Below are 24,947 nucleotides of genomic sequence, written 5' to 3' on the forward strand. Positions count from 1 at the left end.
CTCGGAGGTTCGTCTTAATTTATAATTTCGGTTCCTATTCGGCAAAGGATGGACAGAAACTCAAAACAAACATATCATCTTGTGGCTAGATCTTAGTTGATTACGACTCAGAACAATATCGCCAATAACGTTTAATGGGCTACGATCTTTATTAGAAAATAGTGGAAGCACGTCCGTGACGAAAACTGAGTATAATTTTGTATAAAAGAATGTAACGTCCCATGTACAGCCAGCAGACCTACAATTTTTGCAGGAAATGTTCACTAGGTGGAACACCAAATTTTCATATACATTACAATTGGGACAACGAAGTAGAATTTGCAGCAGCGATAGAATTGAGAGCATCACGGACGTTCGTCTGTTTAGGGCTTTGATATTTCAATTGTTTTCTGTAATTTCATACGTGCTCATAAAGTTCTTATAAATTTGTGATACATACCCATGATATGTCAGATCCAGAACATGGTCAGATATTAGATGCTACGTACCATAAAAAAGGCACATCATTAGTTTGAAAAACAAAAATTATTGTGAAAATAGCGTTTTTACCGTATTTTTACGCTTTAAGTCCTTGTCAAATGAAAAATATCAGGTAAAAGTCAACCAAACCATACATTTCCTGAAAGGAAATTTACCAATCTTTGAGATGACATGAAAAAATCTGGTTTCTTAGATCATCCTGGCGTGTCCTAAGGGAAAGAATGTCATAAGGTGTGAAAATTGGCAATTGTACATCGCTCAAAATTCTCACCCATATATATATATATATATGTGACCCTGCACCTCAAAACAAACAAAAAGTCGCCAGACATGAATTTTTAGTTAAGACCATATTCTGAAAGAGCAAACCTTAAGCTTTAAAATGATGTATAACTCAAATCAAATGGACTCTCCTAACCTATCTAAATATTGGAAAGAAAGCACAAGCTCAGGAAAAGTGTGAACTGAGATAAGAGGCTCTGAAGTACAGTGTCTATTCAAGCGCTTAATCTTTACCAAACCGTGCTGGCTGTGCGATGAATGGGACAAAAGAAAAAGGAAGTAAACCACCGGAATAACAACAATGAAGGGATTATCAGATTAAACTGAAATTAAGCATGCCTCATTAACACATTCTATCCATAATTAATGCTAACTTTCAAAGCAGTAGCACTATCCTTTCAAAAGTTATTAGAGTTGAAAGTGAAGAGTGTGGACAAGGTTTTTCAGAAATGAAAAAGGGATCCAAAAAGACACACCTAATCACACTATTCTGCCAAAAATGTTCGAGATAAACTGCTAAAAAAAACCCACTTTTCTGCCCGTTTTATGATACCAAATTTTAGCATAATGTAAAACAAGACCCGCTCTTTCAGAAAATATGAAGAAGTCAAGTTCGGCGAGGTTGACCCATTTCACTTATTTTCAGTCCTCACGCAAAATCATTGTGTGCGACTTTATGTTCGTTTTGAGGTGCACGGTCACATATATATATATATATATATATATATATAATATGCATATATGTGATAATAATAATTACGAATAATAGATGGCGCCCAACGATGCCGGTATGACGTACGCCGGGTTACCGTTTGGTGCGTCACGTAACTGCACATGTACATACCTCAAATAAAAAGAGCAATATGCGAAATTTAAAGAAATACCTTTTTGGGGGGGTTAAAACAACAACAATCACAAGAGCACAGACACGTAATTATTTTGTTTACTGTTCTTTACATAGTGACCGCACACTACTGATTTTCTCTTTTTTATTTGAATCTTTTTCTCGCCACTGTGTGTGTGTGTTTGTGTGAGTGTGTGCGCCCGCGTCATGTTACCACTTTTGCCGAATGACCAGTGAACTCTTACACTTGGTAGTTTATTAAATGATTATTCATTTCGCAACTTTGTACGAGTACATTTTATAGTATTTATAAATGCAGCCCCTAAATTCTCATTTCCAGCCTTTAATAAAACAAGATGACTTTTCTTTTCTACTGTGGCATTATGTTACATGCATACCATTATTTTTGACAATTGTAATCTTATAAACATGCATGTTATTTTGATATCCAAAAAAATGAATGATGAAAATAATATATAATATATCATGCATCTGTACTCATATTCCTGGACATCTAATTTGTGTGCGTAAACGCACGTGTTCAAAGCATTTTTTTTTTCCTGCAATAGTGTATAATGTATGTATAAATCATAACTCATACACTGGACAACAGAAAGCCATTGAAGTGTTCTAGGAAATCTTTATTGATATTGATTAGGCAGAATACTAATATATTTCAACAAGTCACACAAACTTTTAAAATGAGTTTATTTGAAGATGCTCCATAAACAAAGAAAACTATACAGACGAAATCACATTGAAAGCATCAAGGAAGTACACGAGAAATACACTGTATTGTTAGTTGATCCCAGAAAGAATATTACCTATACAAGTATATGCATTTACATGTCGTATACATATACGTATTTTTTATATACCCTGTATGTTTTCATTAGCTAAGGCTTACAAAGCTAAATTTGCAGTTGACATACAATGTATTTCATGTTTGTATTTCGTCATTACTTCACGTATCTTTGATTTTCAAACTGCTGCCATCTCAGCTACTTTCCTTACATTAATTTCATTCATTACTTTTTGGTATAAAAAACATAAATACGACATGAATTATAAGAGTATTCACTTCCAGATCATGTAGATCCATTTTTACAAAATGAAAGTTGCATATTACTACATTACAGATTAAACTTATATTGATCTACAGTATAGCTGTATTTCCGATTCAAACTATACACGCTTTTACACACACACACACACACACACACACACACACACACACACATACACACTCACTCACTACACGCAAGCACGTATATCACCTAAACTGTTTAAATGATTTTGGTTTTTTTTTAAGGCGTCAAAAGGCTCGTCATGGTTGAGAATCAGTAGCAGCATACATCCATTAATCGAAAAATATCTTACAGATGTCTGCTGTGTTTCTACACAGAATGCAAGACGTGAAAACAGATTTAACAAATTATTTCCTTACGCAAACATTCAAAATACAAGAGGTATTGAAACACAACGATTTCATTTCTTGCAGATGTTGAATACGAGTCGAATACTTATCAATTTGATGAGAGTATGTAGGGCATGTAGGTGAGCAAATCCGATAATGGACAAGGGAAATGGTATTCATTCGACAGCCGAAGCACTTCTTTTTGAATACACAAAAATAAATTACCTATGTATTTTATTTTTCATGTTACAGACTTATTCATGTAAAAAACAAACAAGCACACACAAACATCAATGCCTACGCATGCACACACATTCAGATTAATCAAAATGTAAAAATTGCTAACTAACAGCTCCTAGATTATAACATTTCAGTTTTGTAAAAACGTCTTGTCCGTGTTTGTGTTCCTCTCCTGTAAATGCATGGACCATGCATAGGCAATGCTGAACTAGAATTTACAGATTGATGTCCAACACAACAGGTATACTGCAAAATTACATAGGGGGTTTATCAAGGTGGAAAAAAAAAACAATGATAAAAAAATATAAATGTCGCTACGGTGACTGGTATGCCTCCGCCAAAATGCATGGTTCTCCTAATACGTATGTAGTACAATGTCTTGACAACGTGTGATAACAGTTTCACATAATTGGCAAAATATGGAAATGACAGGGTTGTCACAAATGTGCTGAATGTTTCTTGAACTAGGTTTAATTGGAGTCAGAGTCCATGCAGGTATTTGGGGACTTGAGATTTGTACTTGACTTCTGACCCTTTTAAGTTTATGCATCGAGTAATTTACAAGGTTTGGAAAAAAAAACCCCGAAATTTCAGTATCAAATGGTGAAATATAAGTATTTAAACCTAGCCTTTGACCCTTGAACTTTGATATTCAAGTTCCAAAGAGAATCACTGTTACGCAGTTCATGCATAAGTATGTAATAAGTTTCATGATGATACCTTGAAGTTTTTCGAGGTATGGAGGAAGAAGTGAAATTCAGCACTTGCACTTGACCTTGAACCTTTTGACATTTGGGAAGAAACTTGTCACAGAATATCTATTGGGTAAGACATGTATATTTCAAGTTTCAAGAAAAATCCTGCAGACATTGAAAAAATATGAGGGAAGTAATGACTTTTTAGGAGTTGACCTTGACCCCTGACCTTTGACCCGTGACCCCAAATTCCCTAGATAATTACTGCCAGTCAGTACATGCATATATACTAAGTTCCATGAAGATAGATTAACCATTTGGGAGATATGGGGAAAAACATATAATTTCAGCATTTTGACTTGACCCTTGACACTTGACCCTTGACCTCATGACCCCAAACTTTCTAGAGAATCTTTATTTGGAGGTTCATTATTATATATGTATACTGAGTTTCAAGCAAATACCTTCAGGCATTGGATGGGGAATATAGTATATAGAATATAGTAATAATATATTTATATGATATGGGGAAATAGTGACATTTTGAGCATTTGACCTTGATATTTTGACCTGTGACCTTGAGCATGTGCACCTAAAAATTGTTTGGCACAACTTCGTTCACTCATGAATATACATGACAAGTTTCATTACGATACCCCAAACGGCTTTTTTTTTTTTTGTAATGCTGTCCAAGAAATTGATTACGGACGGAAGGACGTAAGGACGTAATGTCTCCGGCACCACTTTGTGGCGGAAGCATACATAACACACTTGATAAAGGGATCCCATAGTTTTGGTTGAGACCCACAAGCTCAGGTTTCTCACTTTTTTGAGAGAGAGATAGCGAGAAACCCTTTTTTTTCTTTATGAAATGTGAGAGACATGTAATTCCAAGAGAAATTCAACGTTTGAGTTGAAAATTGGTTCTGAAATGGCTGAGGTATCCAAAACAGAGCGATCCTAATAAAAGGTGGGATCAACCTTTTCATTACGATCACTTTGTTTTACTTTGCTTTTGGATGTGTCATGTGATTTTCATCAAAAAATATGGAATTCTTCTCAGAATGATATGGTCGGTACTATTTTATAAAATGGATTCTTGGTATCTCGCAACAAGTTAAAGGCCCAATTTTCATCTTCGCCGGTATACCAACCATCCCTATGACATGTATTGTGTCCTTCTGTATTCACATAGTAGCTCTTCGAATAGGAAGGGAAATAGAGAGTCTTATAAAGAGAGAGGGTGTCTTGCTCTGACTTTGGTTCCTTTCAGATGGCGTGCGGCTTCCTTTGTCAAGACAAGGCGCCAGTTGCCCTACATGGTGGCAGCTGCATGAGATATGACAGATACCTCTCCAGTGGGCGCATTAGAAGCTGGTGCCTAGAAATGCGAAGGATTGGTAGCGGTGTACTGCACCATCGGTATGATTATTAGGGAGCTTTAAATTTTAGACGCGCGGACGTTCGGAGGGGGAAAAAAAAAAACATGTTCTGAGCGTGCGCGCGCGCGTCAAATCGATCTATTTTTAGCTTGCGTCGCCTGAGTTTTTTTCACTACACGTACTGGGCTATTTTTACGTCCGCACAGTTTGCAACGTAGAGAGCTACTTCATGCACCGATCATATTATGGGGGCGTGATTTTATTTTTATACGTTGCGTCCCAGCGTAATTTACAGCTATTTTTCAACACGACGCAGGGGAGACGAGAACGTCCAACGCATTCGTCGTCTCAAACGTGCGCGCGTCAAAATCTAAAGCTCCCTATGGGTGGACGCCGCAGGCCCCATAAACGTAATTAGGAGGACCCAAGTAACGTCGTCATCATGCCATGCTGAGGGCAAAACTTGCATACTAGTATATGGGGATTCCGATACGCGTGGTCAAGCGGGTAGCCTTACGTGTACATACCCGTGATAGTCAGGCGGGTATATGCGGCACCCACACCGCGCGCTTGAGCCATGCGCGTAATAGACTAATGATTCATTCTTTGTCCCTCAGCCAACGCGTCATTTGACGTCACGGACCCTCGTCTATACATTCGCTGAAGCTTACTGAGTCGGATGGATCGCTGAACCTTGAACTGCATTCTCCGCCACGGAGGAGGGATACTTTCCGCAGCTCACAGTAAATGCGGTTACAGTATTCTGTGTCCTAGCTCTCTTCTCTTTCGCCGATTAACCGGTGAAGGTAAAGATGGCCACCAACGAAATTGCAAGGATGATAGCTGTCATCCGGGTTTTGAGTCCCTGAGAGGCTGAATATGAACAGACAAGTGAAGTAGGTTAACTGTAGTTGTCATATTTTCACAATAACTTTCCAATGACAATGAGCGTCGAACAAAAAAGTATCTTGAACTCATATCATTCACTATCCCCTTATAGCGGAAACTGTTTATAGCATCTCCAAACATTCAATACCTTTGAAATAATCGTAAACAAAGAGCAAAGAAGAAATATAATGTCTGACGGAACAAGCAAGCCAAAACAAAGAAAAAAAGACTGATAAACGGACACTTGAAATCTCTCAGTGTCTTCATAGATTCAAATACATGTAATCTGCATTTCCGTGTAATTTCTGTATGCAAATGAGGACTGGGAATAGGAATACACACACGTATTGTGTTGTCTTATTTTGTTTTTACTGTCTTTTGTTTTGTTGCAGTTTGTGTTTGCTTTGGTTTGTTTTCCTTTACATGATGCACTTTCCATGTATCTGTATTTGTTCTCTATTAAACGATCAACAATTCTCTTGATATTCGTCCAAATATCTTCACCAGCTCTTTGCATTCCACTTCTAGAAATGCAAAATTTCCTCGTCTAGGAGGAGGATTTACCCCTTCCACACCCTCCCACTTCATCGGTCCATCTTCGTATGGACCTAAAACACAAAGAAGACACAGACACGGAAAAGTAGGTGATAGATATATTAGCTTCTAACAATGTCCTTGAATTTTACATGTTTTTTAACTTTTGGACTTCCTTTTTTTTTCAAATATTCCGTCAATCAGTGCCCTCTAAATTGTTGGATTTCACTTCTAAAAAAGCAAAATTAATTTTCCCTCATGGGCAGGAAGCGGAATAACCTCTCCCCAAACCTTCCTCTTTGGCAAATCTCTTTTAATAGTCAATGGATGCAAAAGCTCCTCGTCTAGAAGGGGAATGCTCGCCCTCACATCATCCTCCTTCTGTCTATCACCGTATAGACTTCCAGTACATGTGTGTTTGTGTGTGTTTGTGTGTGTGTGTGATTTTTTTTTAAAGATCAAGGTGCTTTGAATCATTCTGCAAAACAGATTAGCAACAATAATCATGTTTGCCGAACCCGTGATGACAGAAAAGTTGATGTTTTATTTTACGAAGTACTTATATGAATTGTAAGTACCATCAAACAGGACAACTATAATTATCATTATAACAACACAGAAAAGTGAGGTCCAGTCCTTAGTGGGCTAAACACACAAGCACAGCTTCTGTAGACCATTACGGAGGAGAGGAGAAGGTGGTGGCGGCACAACAACATGTCACAAGTATCATACACAACAGACAGATCCACATCACAACAACAGACTTAAGTATATGAACACAACTTTATTCCTCCATTCGCCTTAGGCGCCAGTGCTCCCAGTCTCGATCCATCCTCTGCTCCAAATTCGGCCGAACAGACCCCACCCACTTTGCACAATGCATATTCACGACAGTAAAGATTAATTAACATGGTCAATACTGAAGTCTGTAATCCCTATAGACTTAGTACACAGGTCACCAGGTTCCCGTATGGAACGGGTTAAGCTCATCCAACAGGAACATAGTGGTTTGATGAAACTTACCACCGGTGAGGCTACACCTGAGTCGAACGTCTTCACTGTGATCGCAGTTGCTGACTCCCCACCCAGAGTGAGAACAATCGGCCAGTCTGCTCTCGTGGCCCAGGCATTCGACGTCGTTGAGATGGATAGGCTGAGAACCAGTGGCTGTCTGGTAGAATAAAGTGTTCGGCTCCTCGACGTCCGCGAACCCAAGTTGGCGGCATACGACTAGGGCGTCGGGCAGCCCCCACTGGTCATCGCACACGGTCCCCCACTTGTTGTTGTGGAAGATCTCTAGCCGACCCTCTCTGGGGGAAGAACCATCGACTAGTCGGATGTTTCCTTCTTCGTCTGTTAAATGAACACGAATGCAATGAAGGTCATCGGCGTTGGTTAGAATACAGTCCGACCCTGCTATCTGCATATACGTTTATCCACATCTCTCTATCATGTTTTTTTTTTTCTTTCAATCTACTAATTGGGGAGGGGGTGGGATTTAAAACTGCTTCAAAAATCATACACAAACCCGCATGGATTACATTTTTATTCACTATATAATTAACACACATTCACGTCTAATTTCTATCTAAATATATCTATACATACGACACTCAATACCCCTAAATCACCGAAAGAACATGGACAGAAAGCTTTTCTGTACATGTTGCAGGCGATTGTTCAATGAGCAGAATATTAGACAATTCATAAAGCAGACCAGCTGACAAGGACGTGACATATTCAAGCACTATGTATATGGAGCTACCGTTGGGTGGGCAGCTTCGTGTATTAAACACTGCAGTGAGTCTACCATATCTGGCCAAATCGCTTATCCGGATGAGGGTCGGTCCCGACATGTCCGGATAGGAGAAGTCCGACTTTATAGACGTGCAATCCAGAAATGACATAGGGTCTCCGTCTTTGAGCTTTCAGTCTGTTTGTTAGGACACGAGTACTGATTTGATTATTATAGTATTGAGTGTTGATTCATTGAATTTCTTCTGTTTTTCCTAATCAGCTGGTTGCATGACTTCCGCTGCCACAAGCCACATGTGATTTCGCAATGGTGTTGGGTTCTTTAACAGATAACGACACTTACGCAGATAACACAGTGGAATTCAGAGTTGCTACATTACAAATTTCAGACATGAACATGTCCCCGGAATTCGTAGTTCATTTGAGGTTTCAATCAATAATGAAACTAAGAGAAGAGAAACAAACACATTTATTTTTGTGTTGCCCCAAAGCAGTCACGACTTGTGCACCTACATGTATGTTTCTGGCGAATACACTTCTTTAGAAGATTCTTATAATTTCCTGTTCTTTAGTTTTGAACAACTGATAATCGTAACGTAACTGGTGACATTATTTAATCTTAACTGCTACGCTTCGACCAGGTGAGTTGTCAAAATTAATTGAGACATTACAAATTATTGATTTCTTTGCTATAATACAATAAGTGACACAGTTGTGTGTGTTACCGAAAGCACCACCAACAACGTTTTGATTTTTTTTTCGTTTACAGCACGAGTTCAGAAACAATTACAAAAAAGTAGTTATTACATTATTTCATATGCTATTGATTGATAACGGAACTTAAAATACAACGATAATCATTTGATGTTAACTGAATAGTGTATGGGTTTCACCGAGCTCCAATAGATAACTGACTGAAAATACAGTAAGCGACGGTAATAATGATGAAACTTATTATATAATTTAAGGAAAACAATACTAAGCTTGAATTATGATGGCAATCATTTGATTCTCATCATGACAATAATTGTAACTTACCAGAGACACCGCATCTCACCCCAACGTCTTTACTGTGATCGCAGTTATTGGAGCCCCAAGGTTGGTGACTGCACTCGACAAGCCTGCTTTCAGAACCAAGGCATTCGACGTCATCAAGGATGATGGAACCGCTGCCGTTCCCAAAGAAAACGTTAAAGTCGACGACGCCGGGGAAGCTGAGTTGACGACAAACCACTTCAGCGTCGCTTAAGTCCCACTGGTCACCACACACCGTCCCCCATTCTTTGTTGTAGTAGATCTCCACTCGCCCCTCCCGAGAGTTTAAACCGTCGACCAGTCGGATATATCCGTAGTCTCCTGCTTGGAATAATAGAATGAAGGACAGAGGTCGATCGTGTACTAGCCCCACCTCTGCTGGTGTCAGTTACGGTATGCCGACACTCGTTATCTCCCTTTGAAATCACCCATTAGCGCTCAGAACATTTCTGAGCTCCCCTGCTGCCATAATTAACTACGTCATTCCTGTCACTTTCCAACCATAACATGGACATAATACCCTTACTTCTCAAAAAGACACTCCGACAATTTACTTTAGATGATTAAAAAAAGCTGTAATTTTCCCCTTGGCCTTCGTCAAAGTCTCGTTAGCACATTATTAGTAAAGCCTTATTTACTCCTTTCCCCGCACGACTCTATTCTCAGGAATCATGACAACACCTAATCATAAATCTTCTTTGTTTACTGTATGACATCAAAGCACACCAAATGCTCTTTGCTTACACATAATGCGATCACAATATAGTCATGAGTGATCAATGTATTTATCTACAGTGATCGTAGTGATGCAGTAACCGTTTGAAAAGAAAAAATAAGAGAGCTAAAATCAAGTATTTTGTAGATTTTACCTTTAGAAGAGCCATGCATTTCTGTACTAATGTTTTAATATTTTTTAGAGAACCTGAGCTTTTGTAGTTTTCAATACGTGATTGTATCATTCAATACTGAAATCATTTTACTGTAGTATTCAAATTGCTGACGATAATTACAGAGATAAGAAAAAAGAGACAATGAAAAACAAAACACAACTGTGTGACATATATTGCCTTTATCTGCTATAAAGAGAAATTCATTCTTTTCTTGACTACCATACATGAATAAGCGTAGTCTACGACACAAAACAGAATCAAATGTGACAAACAATTAAAGATTAGAAAGTAAAGTGAATGACAAGACTTTGAAATTGACATTTTATATTCTAAAAGGATAATGGTTCATAGAAAATGCTACCTGGATAATAAAATAGGAAGAAACAAATCTAATGTGTGGCTAAAAGTTTAAAGACTGTTAGCAGCACATTGGATCTAGAATAAGCTTGTGGACAGGGATCGGCAGACATTTTGATTCAGACCTTCTACTGGTAGTAGGTGTTTTATAGTAGAAGTAGTGATAGCAGTAGTAGTGGTAGTAGTAGTAGTAGCAATAGTAGCAGTAACAATAGTAGTAATAGCAGTAGTGATACTAATAACAGTAGGAGTAGAAGTAGTAGTAGTAATAGTAGTAGTAGTAGTAGTAGTAGTAGAAATAAAAAGCCATAAAACTGCAAATGAATCACTTACTTGATGTGAGACTACACCTCACTCCAATGTCTTCAGCGTGACTGCAGGAAGTAACGGAGTCCCAGCCCTGGTGAGGACAGTCAGCCAGTCTGCTTTCGGATCCCAGGCATGCCACTTCGTCAAGGTAGATAGAACCGGTACCGCTCTCGAAGTATAAAATGTTAGAGTTATCGACGCCGGCGTAGCCGAGTTGACGACAGACGACCTCGGCGTCTTGCAACCCCCACTGGTCGTCGCATACCGTTCCCCACTCGTTGTTGTAGTAGAACTCCAACCGGCCTTCTTGGGAGGAGAAACCATCTACTAGTCGGATGCTCCCCTCCTCTCCTGTAACATGTATACAATAAAGCTTTTTATTCAGAGAATGCATCCCTCCTGGAAAGAACAGTGTCTCCCACTGTGTGTTCACAATGTGTTTACATATTCGACTATGTCCAAGCGAATTTAACACTGTGGAGATGATTTCAAATTGTGGGTGTGTGTTTTTTTTTTTCTCAGAGAGAGTTCACATAGTAATGTTTGTTTCACACTGTTATTGCTGATCACAATGCGTTCACGATATTAAAGCGCTCAACTAAAACAGTGTGAAAAGATTCCACACTGTGTCCACAATGTATTCACACTGTGGGACTCTGTGTTCTTTCCAGCTGGAAAGAGTCAGGAAATGAGCCGATGTTTTCACATTTCTCGAGAACGTCTTTACAATAATTCGAGTCTATTGGTCATGAATTTATTATCACTTTAGGCAATAGTGACGGTGATACGACGCAATAGTAATTCTGTAGTACGGTCAGACCTCTCCTATCCGGACATGTTAGGACCAGCGCTCATTCGGATAACATGAAGGATTTGGCCGGATATAGGAGGCTCATTGTTTTATACACACAGCTACCTACACAATAGTTGAGTATGCACATGTATCAATTTTTGAGTGAGCATGCATGTCGCGTCCTCGTCAGCTGGTCTACTGTCAGAATTTTCTGATAACTTGTTTAATAAACGAACGCCTATACCGTGTCCTGATTTTCCGAAATGTTCTTGCAGTGACTTGGGAATGGTCGTCTGAGTGGAGGTTGATTTTAGATGAAAATATGATGTTGGGAATAATTTATGTAATTCATGTGAATCTGTGCAAAAATTTTGTCTGAGTTTGGATTTCCCCTTTCCCCCGTAGTCATTAGATTGAAGAAGAAAAAAATCACCTCGAGATCGCATCCGGATAATAGAGATATCCGGATGAAGAAAGGCCAGATAGGAGAGGTCTGACTGTACTTAACTGTATTTTATTAATAGCAATCACGATATAATCTGAGAATGTCAAAACCTATAGATAAAATTTGTACAGCATAAAAACAACTGACAAACAAGAAAACTTCGTGTTAGTATGGAGCATAGGGATTCAGAAAAGTATTTTTTTCCAATGTGTTTTCATACAAATACAATGAACTTAAAGCAGTTCGCAAACTGTCACCCACAAAATTGAGGATGATACTATGCCCCGTCAAAAAGAGCTTACGCCAGAAATCACAGAGTAATTGTCACGCGTATCAGGCATTTGAGCTGTGGTTCTATGAGATCAAATTCCCCTCGTATTACGCGCAAGATTGAAGAGAGGTGAATTTCTCATATTCCCATCTTTGGCAAACGCCTCAAAACAAGGGAAATATAGCATCCTGGCACTTAAGCTCCCAGTGAGGAAAATAAAGTTTCTCGCGGAGTGATCTACCGACGAAGAGCGCCACATACCCGAGTTTCGCTACAGACTGAGGGAAAATTCCCCCATGGGTTACCACGTACAATCAGGGGACGTTCCCTGCGCCTGTGTGAGTTGGCTGTGTATATAATAGGGATGCTTAAACCGCTTAAATGATAGCTGGCGCGGCGTGGAATGCCGGGAATTGGGAAGTCTTACAAAGTTTAGTTTGTCTACATTGTAACGATTTATTTTACTGCTCAAGATGCCTGAAATAGGTAATGATGATATGGACTGTCTACTTTCGGGGGATTCGACATTGAATTGCTCTCACTAGAATTGTCGTATCCCCCTCAAGGCAGGTTCATATCATAATATATCAGACGATCTTAGTACGTAATTTTCAAGAGTATACTACACTGTAAGTAATTGGCCTTGATTCGAGTCAACCGCAAACACAGGGTGCGTGCCGCGCATAACACATGAAACCGATCAGAGTATGGAAAGCCAATTGACACAACATACTTACCATATAGCGTAAAGCAAAACAGAAAATGCTGAAGCCGCAACTCAAACTCGACTTTAATAGCTAAATGTGTTGTTACACTTGAGCAACATTCAATACTATATGAGACATCTTCAGAAAACGATTGGAACTTACCATAAATTCCCCCGTAACACGTGACTTTAGTAACGGTGGAGCGAGAACAATTGGCAACTCGGGAAACACCCTTGTCGCAGTCTACGAGCCTGTTCTCTAGCCCATTGCAGATGACGGAGCTGAAATGTATTGGTATATCCACCACAGACCCGGCGTAGTCTTCAATGCTGCCAGTTCCTCCCTCGAACCCAAGTTGACGGCAGACAACCCGCGCGTCGTCATCGTTCCAGAATGAATCTGCACACACGGTCCCCCACTGACCGCCGGAGAAGACTTCGACCCGACCCTCTCTAGGGTTTGAACCTTCTGCCAACCGTACATCTCCCTCGAATGCTGCAGTTTACAGGCATAGGAAAAGAACGTTGGCGATTATTAGTCTCGATCGCGCCCGTTCATCATTTTGCTGTTTAAAATGTCAAAAAGAAGGAAATATATTGTCACTTATGATAAATTACATAAGCAAGAAAACCTTATAAATACTCAAACACGGCACATGACCTGGTGTAAATCTTCTGCATCTGTATTCCGAATGAAAGAAAGTGCTTGCATGTTCTGCTTTTTTGTTTTGTCGCAGCAATCTTATCATGGTTCGTGGAGACAAATAAACATAAATTTGGATAGAAAGATAAAGCCAGTTTGCAGACAGGTCTATGAATAGGAGCGGATTTGATTAGGTTGGATTTCTCCTACCCTAAAGTCAAATTGAATGACAGAAAATAACCGAATATCATTTCGAAGAAAGTCCGAGGAGCTTTGGATTTAAAATGTAGCCTCACCTCCATTGCTACACTTGACGCCGGCGTCCTCCGAGTGGATACAGTCGCGTGTAGACCATCCATCTTGCTGGCATAATCTGAGCTCCAGCTCGTCTCCCACGCAGTCTACATCAGCTAGCCAAATGCGCATTGACTCGTTTCCTTGCCCGAAGTACGCCGAGCCTGGGGCGTCCCATGCCTCTTGGTAACCGAGCTGTCGGCACACCACTGCTGCATCGTTTATATCCCACCTGCCGTCACATACTGTGCCCCATCGCCCGTTAAAGTAATATTCCACGCGCCCTTCGCTTTCCTCTGGACCATTCACAAGACGAACTGATCCAACTGTATACATGGCAAGGTAAAACAAAATGAGAATTAACGTAGGCTAGTCTTTTTTCTCTCTTTTTTTTTTGCGGGGGGGGGGGGGGGGTTGCCAAAAACATGATATAATTAGAAATGTCTCCATGGCGACTGGAATGCCTCCTCCATAATGCATGGTTCTCCTTATAGCGTCTATAGTACCTCTTAACAACGTGTGCTGACAGTTAACCATAATCGGTAATATCAATATAGAAGGTTTGTCTCAAATGTGTTGTATGTTCACTTTCCTTGCACTAGATTTGTGACCTCCGTATCACAAAACAAACAAAAAGTCGCATGCACTGATTTTGTGTTTGGACTGAAAGTAGGTGAAATTAGTCAACAAAGCCAATCTTGAGTTTTTCATGTTTTCTGAACGAGCAAACCTTCTTTTACATTATATTAAAATTTGGGATCATGAAACGAACAGGAATTTGTGTTTTTAGCAGTTTTTTCTAGAACACTCTTGGTGGTATAGTGTGATTACATGTTCCTCACAGAGTCCTCTTTTCATTTCTTAAAAATTCTGTCCAAACTCTTCACCTTCAACTCCAATAACATTGGAAAGAATAATGCTCCTGCATTGAACGTTGGGGTTAATCATCTACGGAATGTACAACGTCTTTATAAAGCATGCTCAAATTCAGCTTAAAGTGGTAATCCCTTCATTGTTGTTGCTCCGGTGGTTAACATCCTGGTTTTTGTTCCATCCATCACACAGCTAGCACACGAACCTTTCCTTCAGAGCCTCTTTTCTCAGTTCACACTTTCCAGAATGTGTGCTTTCTTTCCAATATTAGGATCGGTTAGGAGAGTCCATGTGCATTGAGTTATACCATAATTTTAAAGCTTAAAGGTAGGGGATACCTTTTACAGACCTCCCAAAATGCAGCAAAACATTAAATATGAACCTCAGGGGACTTGCTTAGGCCACTGCTTAGAAATTTGGAAGTCAACAGTTATCTAAATTTTGAATGATGCACAAAACTCAACTACTCAGTAGTTCTGTGTGTCAGCCACACTTAAGCCTTTTTGTTGCAGTCTTCTGTATTTGTTATCTATAAACACAAATCTAAAAGTACAAGAGCTGATGTAATAACATATAGAGTGTGTGGCAAGAATGTATATAGAACTGCTTGTAAGTGTTGATGAACTTTCTTCACAAAATATACATGATGGACACACATGCAGTGCATGGGTCTGCAAAGGTAGCCTAGTAATGTACTGGAATTTACGGTGAGCCCCGAAAAAAAAATTCAATTCAAAATCTAACGGTCAAAAAAATGCACTAAATGTTACCTTACACTTTCAATACTTTATGGGAGTTTCTAAAATGATACTCTCTTCAACATACCACTGTATTTATATAACTCTTCATTTAAGGCATGCAAATGGGATTCCCTACCTTTAAAGTCTGCCGCATTCAGGAATCTGCTCTTAAAAAAAAAATATTGGTCGTGCGACGTTTTGTTGGTTTTGTGGTGCAGGGTCACATTTATTTGAATGAAAGGCTATTGTCTACAAGTGCAGGTATTTGGGGAGTTGATAATTTGTACCTGACTTCTGACCCTTTTATCAGTTTATGTGTTGAGTAATTTTCAAGGTATGGACAAAAAAGTGTAATTTCAATTCTAAGTAGTAAAATGACAACATTTTAACCTTACCTTTGACCCTTCACCTTTGACCCTATGGCTCTAGAATTCCCAGGAGAACCACTGTCAGGTAGAACATGCATGTACCCAGTACTGATTTTATGATGAGACCTTCAATCACTTTCGAGATATGGAGGAAGAAATGAAGTTCAGCACTTTCACTTGACCTTTCACCTTATGAAACTTCCCAGCGAATCTCTGTCGGGTAATACATGTATTACATTACCCTTCAACAAGAAAGCTGCAGGCACTGCATCTATACCGAATTAGGGGAAATGCTCGACCTTGACCTCTGATCCCTGACCTTTGACCCATGACCCTGAAATTCCCTAGATAATTACTGCCAGTCAGTACAAGCATATACACTAAATTCCATGAAGATACTTCAAATCATTTGCGAGATATAGAGCAAAAATGGATATTTTAACATTTTTTCTTGACCTTTGACCTTTGCCCTCATGACACGAAACTCTCTCTGGAGAATCTTCATTTGGTGGTACATGTACACATTACAATTCAAGAAAATACTTTCAGGAATTGCATATATTTTGACCTCTGACCTTGAGAAAGTGCGCCCAAAAGTTGATAGGCACCCATGCAACTTCGCCCACTCATACAATGTCATACATGCAAAGTTTCATTAGAATACCTCAAACGGTTTTGTAGTTATGCTGTCCACAAAATTGATTACGGACGGACAGATGGACAGAAAGACGGACGGACTGAAGGACGGACGGAAGGACGGATGGATGGAAGGATGGATGGATGGACGGACAACCCGAAAAGTTAATGCCTTCGGCACCACTTCGTGGCGGAGGCATAAAAGCTAGACGGCCAGCGGCCCTCATTTAAAGAAGATCTGTGACAAACACGATATCCAATGTAGGTTATTACAAATGTCAAAATTTCGTAAATATATCGTAATCGGCGTCAGACCATGAGAAGCCAGTGATTTTAATTTGGGGCTGTATGCCATTTTTTTTTTTTCAAATACATCAATTTTCTGCAATTTCATTGACATAACAGTAGTGTACTTTCAACAATTATCATCATTTTCATGTAGAGTAATAGCTCAAAATATCACTTAAGCAACCGAAACTGTTAACCATATCTTTAAAATACAACGTACTAATATGAAAAAGGGTATCAAAGCAGAGGGAAATATCTCCTGAAACAGCTTATGATTATGACTTGTTAAAAGATATTCGCGCCATTGAAAAATCGCGAGTTAAAACTGACCAAATCACTTCACCGATTTTCGCCCCGGAATAGCCGTCTTTTTTGAGCCCTGAATTATGACGTCACGACAGGTTCAAAATCCTTTCCGAGTGCAGTGGGACATGGAGGCCATCATTCATAAAGCACGTATTTCCAGGCGAGTAGATGTAATACCTATCCTGTATTCGCATCGGCTTTCTCGGTTGAGCCATTTAAACATCCAATATTTACCTTAAAAGTGTACGGAAAGACTTTGAGTTGATGTCGAGGGTGAATTGAATGTTGGCGGCAACAATGGCTCTGATAGCGACAGCAACGAGGTCGGGTAGGTGGACGAAGCAAGGGCAACGCGATGACACTGAGCTAGGTGATTAGATTTTTTTTTCAATATTCATTTTCTTTTAAAATTTATTATCATTTGCTTTTATGTTCATGTTGATATCTGCGCGCTTCACAGCTGCAGCGCGCATTGACTTTTACGACGCGTTCACACCGAGCACGGTACGTGCAACGGGCCGAGTTTTTTCTATGGTGCGCCAACAGGGAACCATGTCTGGTCCTGTTACAATGTCACTTCCACGCTAATAATTTTGTTACAAAATTAAACTTCTACTGGTGATTGTTGCTGCTGATTTTGACATTTATAAGAATAACATTTTGGATGATTTTGTACTGAAATAGTATTTTACTTAACAGAACCAAACATGATTTCCTTTTGGCGCACCAGAGCAAAAATCATCACGGTTGCCGTTACCGTGCTCGGTGTAAACGCACTCTCGTCACGTGCCATCTCTTTGGTTACCTCTTTAAGATGGAACGTAAAACATTTCTCAAGAAGTTTGAAAGGAAATATCCTAACATTTATGTATAATATTGCTCATTTCCACTAAGAAAGGAATTTTGTCAAATATCCCGAGGTTTTCCAAAGTAATATTGTCTTTTTTTTAATTAAGTTACTGTACACTTTATTATTTCGTTTGATGGGATACTTTGATAGTTTAATGGGAAGCTGCCGAGAGAATAAACTTGCATAGTGTCTCTTTAGATACTAAGTACACCATTCTTCCATGTGAATACTGTCGCAGCACTGGCCAAATTCTTTTGGCAGAAGGGTGTATCTAGATTAATAGTTGTCTCTTATTCTGCTGATAAAGACTTTGAAAATATAGGGGGGGAAGACGTATACAACAATGCCTCGCTGCGTCGACGATGCTGCGAGCATTGTAGTGCGTAGAGCTGCACCAATTCAATAAACTGCAATCAATTTGGTGAGCGTCTGACCCCTATTGATTGGGTTTGATTCGCCTTAAACAAGGATCTTGGTAGCGTGTATTGTTTAGTCATCATGAATTCAAATCTGTGCTGTCACCACGCCAGTGCTTTAATAGTGATAGAGCGATCTTGGCATGTGATGGTCAAGAGTTTGTTGGCCAAAACCGAGTCAACCACGTAACTACAGAGGTGCACAACACATCAAAATAACGTGCATAATTATTCAACGACACATGAAACCGATCAGAATATGGAAAGCCAATTGACACAACATAACTATCATATGATTATGTTGTAACACAAAACAGAAAACGCTAAAGCCGCAACCTGACTCAGCCTATGTGTGTTAGGATCACACTAGAGCAACATTCAGTACTATTTGAAAATTTCTTCAAAGAAGAATTGGAAATTACCATAAAGTCCCCGGACGTTACACGTGACGTTAGCAACGTCAAAGCGAGAACAATTGTCAACTCGAGAAAAGCAGTCTACGAGCCTGTTCTCTAGCCCATTGCAGATGACGGAGCCAAAATGTATTGGCATATCCACCACAGACCCGACGTAGTCCTCAATGCTGCCAGTTCCACCCTCGAACCCAAGTTGACGACAAACAACCCGCGCGTCGTCATCGTTCCAGAATGAATCTGCACACACGGCCCCCCACTGACCGCCGGAGAAGACTTCGACCCGTCCCTCTCTAGGGTTTGAACCCCCTGCCAACCGAACATCTCCCTCGAATGCTGCAGTATACAGGCATGGGAAAAGAACGTTGGCGATTGTTAGTCTTGATCGGGACCAGTTTATCTTTTTGCTGTTTAGAATATAAAGAAGAAGGAAATTTATTCAAATTCATGAAATTCTTCCGTCGAGGTGTTTTTCATCGCAACTGATTGACAAATTACCCTACATCGACGTAAATATGCACTGAATTGATTAGTGTTTTTAGTAGTAGCCATGATAAAAATCATGGGCGTACATACTCGATAAGGAAATTCATTGTCACTCATACTAGATTACACAAGCAAGAAAACCTAATAAAAACTCAAACACGGCACACGACCTGGTGTAAATCTTCTTAATCTGTATTCCGAATGAAAGAAAGTGATTGCATGTTCTGCGTTTAGTTTTGTCGCCACCATCTTGCTATCAATTAGTGAATCGAATCGAATTACAATAAATAAATGTAGATAGTATCGTTACTCAGTAAGGTAAAGCCAGTTTGCAGACGGGCATTGAATTGGCATGACTCGATTGCAATGGATTAAGTGGTTACAGAAATAGATGGGAGATGTCTAAAAAGAACTACGTGACAGGAGGACTTAATATCAGCACATGCAATACAAGACAATAATTTAAGCGTTTAATCGTGTGACTGCCGATAATCCACCGCTCCACAATCGGCCATGAGTTAGCATTCAAAAGCACAAAAGATAAAAACTGTATTGAAAACATCATACACTTAATTTGAAGTCACCATGTCGGTAGTAGTTACTTGACAAACCATAACACCATATGCTGCGGAATCATATTGACACTATCATGATTATTCAAAGGGACTATAATAGGCCCTATTGGTTGAGATGAGGATTCAGCTTTTAAAAACTTGTTGCAAGATACCTATAAAAACACTTTATGAAGTGTAATGTTCAAGAGCATGTAATCCTAAGAGGAATTCAGAGTTTACGATTATGATGAAAATCGGTTTTAGAATGGCCGATATATCAACTGAAATGTAAAGCAAAGCTAACCTAATAAAAAGGTGGGTCCAACATTTCATTGTTTTAAATATCTATATTCCAAAACCAATTGCAATCAAATAAACACTCAATTCTCCTTAGAATATACACCCTTCTAGATTTCACAAGAGGTTTCTAATTAGCTCAAAATATCATTAAAAAGAGTTGGAAACCTGAATCCCTATATCTCAACGGAAAATGTATCATAATATATCTTAAAATCACTAATGTCAAGCAGTGTACAGCTAGTGTGGGCGTATACAAATAATGAAAGTTTATGAGTACAATGGACAGAATATTTACATGAGGTGAAAAATGAAATGATCCATTCAACAAAGCGTAGTCGAGTTTAATGGATCAATTATTTCAGCCCTGAAATATTTTTTCCATTGCACGAATGAAACACATTATTTGCTTTATATAACACCTAAAATAGATATTTGTTATTTGATGTTTTATAAGTTTAGAAACAAGAGAGAATGTGCGGCATCTAATTCTGAAATAGAGAGAGCACGTGCTCACTGAACGCTTTATGGCTATACGCTATAGCTACCGCGCTGTCGCATATTACTAGTATACACTACTGCTCTGCAAACGCAAGCGTTTTGAGCGCGTAGTGTGCCGAGCTCTCGACGTGCAAGCAACGGAGAATATCGTATACTAGTAGCATAGTAAATGGGGCCAAAATTGCACGAATGATGACGTAATAGTAAAGTGGGACAAACGATCAACACAAGCACCCAATCAAATTACAAGGATCTGTATAATCTAGGTGTTTAACATGAGTATTAAGTGTGCCATATCAATTATGAAATAGAATAGCACTCGGCGCTTACCATACTCAGCGTTTGTTGATGTCGAAATGGCTACTACATGCATTAATAATAATATGACGAATTTTCCCATACTGCCAAAATGGCTCAGAAACATATCCGTGTCTTTTGGCGAGACCAGTGCGTTTTCTGGAGGACAGGGAACACTGGCGACAGCACTGGTGTTAGGTCGTAATGCAAAATGTGCTGTGACCAAATAGAGGTCGTAATACCAGTCGTCACTCTTCGTTCCTTCGTCTTTTTGGAAACATACTTTTCTCAGTGCCGTCGTTACAGTTCAAATTAAGCACACGAAAATGAATATAAAGCCATAGATATAAATGACGGATGCACTCGACCATACAGTATTATTGAGACTCACTCAAGCATCATCGGTGTGCATGCATTCGCCTGGTGTACAGTACGTACAGCGATTTTTGCACATTCCCTGCTGAAGTTAGCGAGCCACAGTCGCGCCGTGACATTGTCAAGGTAATGTCAAGGTACGGTGGCTTTAAACGGACAAGAGCAACAGGAGAATGGCAGCTGTTTAGCTCTTGCCGAGTCGTGGTGGTACTTCCTCATCGACCAGAAATGCAATATAGTCCCTTCAAATTCCATGAGAAAAGCTATCATCTTCAAACCAGAATGCAATTTGCAGAGGATTTCGTACTCAACATCTGCAGCTATTCAGTTTAAATGCCAAACTGCATTAATGATTTTTAATTGCTATTTTTCTTCATTTATTTTGGTATCTTTGGTACGAATTTGTAAAGGGGTTTGGGATATTCCATTTCATTTACAGGTATGAGACCTATAGTCATCGACAAGCGACTAGGTAAATATTAGGGAGGAGTCACCTCCCTGGTAATATTGAATTTTAGGATGCAATCCTCGGGTGCGCATCTAGCTTTTTCCCAAGGGGGGGGGGGGGGGGGGGCGGGGTGTCCCCTTCCCAAATTAGGGAAATTTGTCAGATTTAGGGTAGCCAGCTTGCGGTTTTAAGCATCTTGCATGTTCTTTTTTTTTCTCTTTTTTCCCCAAATAAGTAGGGGGTGGGGGTTGCAGTCCTATATATATATATATATATATATATATATATATATATATATATGTATATATGTGACCGTGCACCTCAAAACGAACATAAAGTCGCGCACACTGATTTTGCGTGAGGACTGAAAATAAGTGAAATGGGTCAACCTAGCCGAACTTGACTTTTTCATATTTTCTGAAAGAGCGGGTCTTCTTTTACATTATGCTAAACTTTGGTATCATAAAACGGGCAGGAAAGTGTGTTTTTTAGCAGTTTATCTCGAACATTATTTGGTAGAATAGTGTGATAAGGTGTTTCTTTAGAATCCCTTTTTCATTTCTGAAAAACCTTGTCCACACTCTTCACTTTCAACTCTAATAACTTTTGAAAGCATAGTGCTACTGCTTTGAAAGTTGGTATTGATTATGGACGGAATGTGTTAATGAGGCATGCTTAATTTCAATTTAATTTGATAATTCCTTCATTGTTGTTACTCTAGTGGTTTACTTCCTGTTTTTTGTCCCATTCACCGCACAGCCAGCACGGTTTGGTAAAGATTAAGCGCTTGAATAGACACTGTACTTCAGAGCCTCTTCTCTCAGTTCACACTTTTCCTGAGTTTGTGCTTTCTTTCCAATATCTAGATAGGTTAGGAGAGTCCATTTGATTTGAGTTATACATCATTTTAAAGCTAAAAGTCTGCTCTTTCAGAATACGGTCTTAACTAAAAATTCATGTCTGGCGACTTTTTGTTTGTTTTGAGGTGCAGGGTCACACACACACACACACACACACACACACATATATATATGTATATATATATATATATATATATATTTGAGGTACAGGGTCACATATATATATATATATATATATATATATAATATACATGTATGTATATATATATATATATATAATTATGTAAGCCTGTATGTATGTGCAATTGGTGCCGATGACACTAATGAATTTTGTTCCAATTCTGATTTTCAGTCGCTTTTAAGAAGTCTTAATACTGAATTGCCGAAATTATCTACATGGTTTAAGAGCAATAGATTGTCACTGAACTTAAACAAGACAAATTTTATTTATTATAATAATAAGAAGCATAAAAATGAAATGCGCCATTTGAATATGATGGTGGATGGTATATTATGGAGCAAAAAGAAAGTGTTAAATTCCTTGGAATATATATCAGTGAAAATATGAAATGGAATGCTCATGTGCAATACATCTCAGATAAAGTGTCTCGTAACGTTGGTATACTCTGTAAGCTTATAAGTATTCTGTCCCAAAGAGTATTTTATTTATGCTTTATAATTCGTTGATATTGTCGAATATCTCATATTGTACCATTATTTGGGCAACTGCGAAAAGTCACATTGACAGCATATTGCTTCTACACTGAAAGAAATGCTACACGTACATGTACCAATTCACGTCATCGAGACCATTCAGATCCTTTGTTCATAGAATTAAACACACTAAAGGTAAATGATTTTTTTTTGTTGCAAAATTCACTTTTCATGTTTCCTTTGTATAACGGTCAGTTGCCATCTTCTTTCTTCTAATTATTGCAGCTAAACAAGGATATACATTATTATCCCACAAGGCAATCTGATAAATTTCATCTACAAAATCCTAAAACGGAGATGGCTCTGAAATCTATCAGACACACTGGACCTGATATTTGGAACTCTCTTCCTTCAGAAATTCGAATTTTTAAAGTCTATGTATTCTTTCAAGAAAGCTGTAAAGACAATGCTACTCTCTGGATATCAGTGATGTTATAATGTTATTGCAATTGTATTGTATATGAAATTCCCTCGTTGAATTATCGCCGTTCAGAATGTATTGCGTAATGTAATGTAACCAACCATGACCTGTAACTGTTCACCTGTACCTCGGTGAGAAAATACTTTGCCATGCTTTACTATTCAGTGATCCAGGTGATCCAACTTTGTGTATTAGCGAAAGCAGACAGACCTCTCCTCTCTCCTTTCTCCTATCCTATCTCTATGCAAGTCATCCTTCCCCTTATTTTCCTATATGTTATGTATTATGTACGAGGGCTGCATGCAAATCAAGCAACTGTAGCCCTTCTGCGTTTCTCATTGCATCACTGATATGTTCTGTTGTACATTGTAAAGGCAATGAAAAAAAAAATGTATTGCTGTACATTCCAAAGGTAATGAAGAGACTTACCTTGTTAGCAAAAATTAATGTTTATGTATCCATTCATATGTATGGTATAATCATCAATGTATATGATATGTGTGTATGTATCTGCATGAGCAATGTAAATGCAGGAACCAATAATATCAAATCAAATCAAATTATATACTGTGTATATTTATTCGTATATGTATTATTAATCTATATTAGACACATTATATGCTGTATAAAGTTTTCTGTATGTTTGTCGTGTGTAGAAAAAATTTTTTTTAAATATCTAATGCGCACGTTTGCTTGCATCAGATATTTACATGGTAGCATTGTGTACTTTCTTATGATGAAAAAAAAAATCTGATTCGACATTATATTAACAAAGTTTAATTGTCTTACTGTTAAATTCTAAATGATAAAATAGTTGAATTCGATTACAAAATGTGAGATATGA

The 24,947-nt window shown here is 38.7% G+C and overlaps 1 protein-coding gene across 1 annotated transcript in view; it reads right to left on the bottom strand.

Moving 5' to 3' along the window:
• Window positions 1-5,811: 5,811 nt before the first annotated feature.
• LOC139738412 (scavenger receptor cysteine-rich domain-containing protein DMBT1-like) overlaps window positions 5,812-24,947 on the bottom strand; it is a 29,812-nt gene continuing 10,676 nt past the window's right edge. The window contains exons 2-8 of the mRNA XM_071649048.1: window positions 19,160-19,486; window positions 14,263-14,586; window positions 13,487-13,819; window positions 11,133-11,459; window positions 9,556-9,873; window positions 7,786-8,115; window positions 5,812-6,213 (exon numbers count right to left, since the gene is read on the bottom strand). Of these exons, the coding sequence (XP_071505149.1) occupies window positions 6,134-6,213; window positions 7,786-8,115; window positions 9,556-9,873; window positions 11,133-11,459; window positions 13,487-13,819; window positions 14,263-14,586; window positions 19,160-19,486 (2,039 nt within the window). The 3' untranslated portion in view covers window positions 5,812-6,133. The remainder of the gene's footprint in view (window positions 6,214-7,785; window positions 8,116-9,555; window positions 9,874-11,132; window positions 11,460-13,486; window positions 13,820-14,262; window positions 14,587-19,159; window positions 19,487-24,947) is intronic.

Source organism: Diadema antillarum, unplaced genomic scaffold (genome assembly GCF_040938485.1).
Source record: "Diadema antillarum isolate AM-2024a unplaced genomic scaffold, OU_Dant_1.0 seq00000740_RagTag, whole genome shotgun sequence".
NCBI lineage: Eukaryota > Metazoa > Echinodermata > Echinoidea > Diadematoida > Diadematidae > Diadema > Diadema antillarum.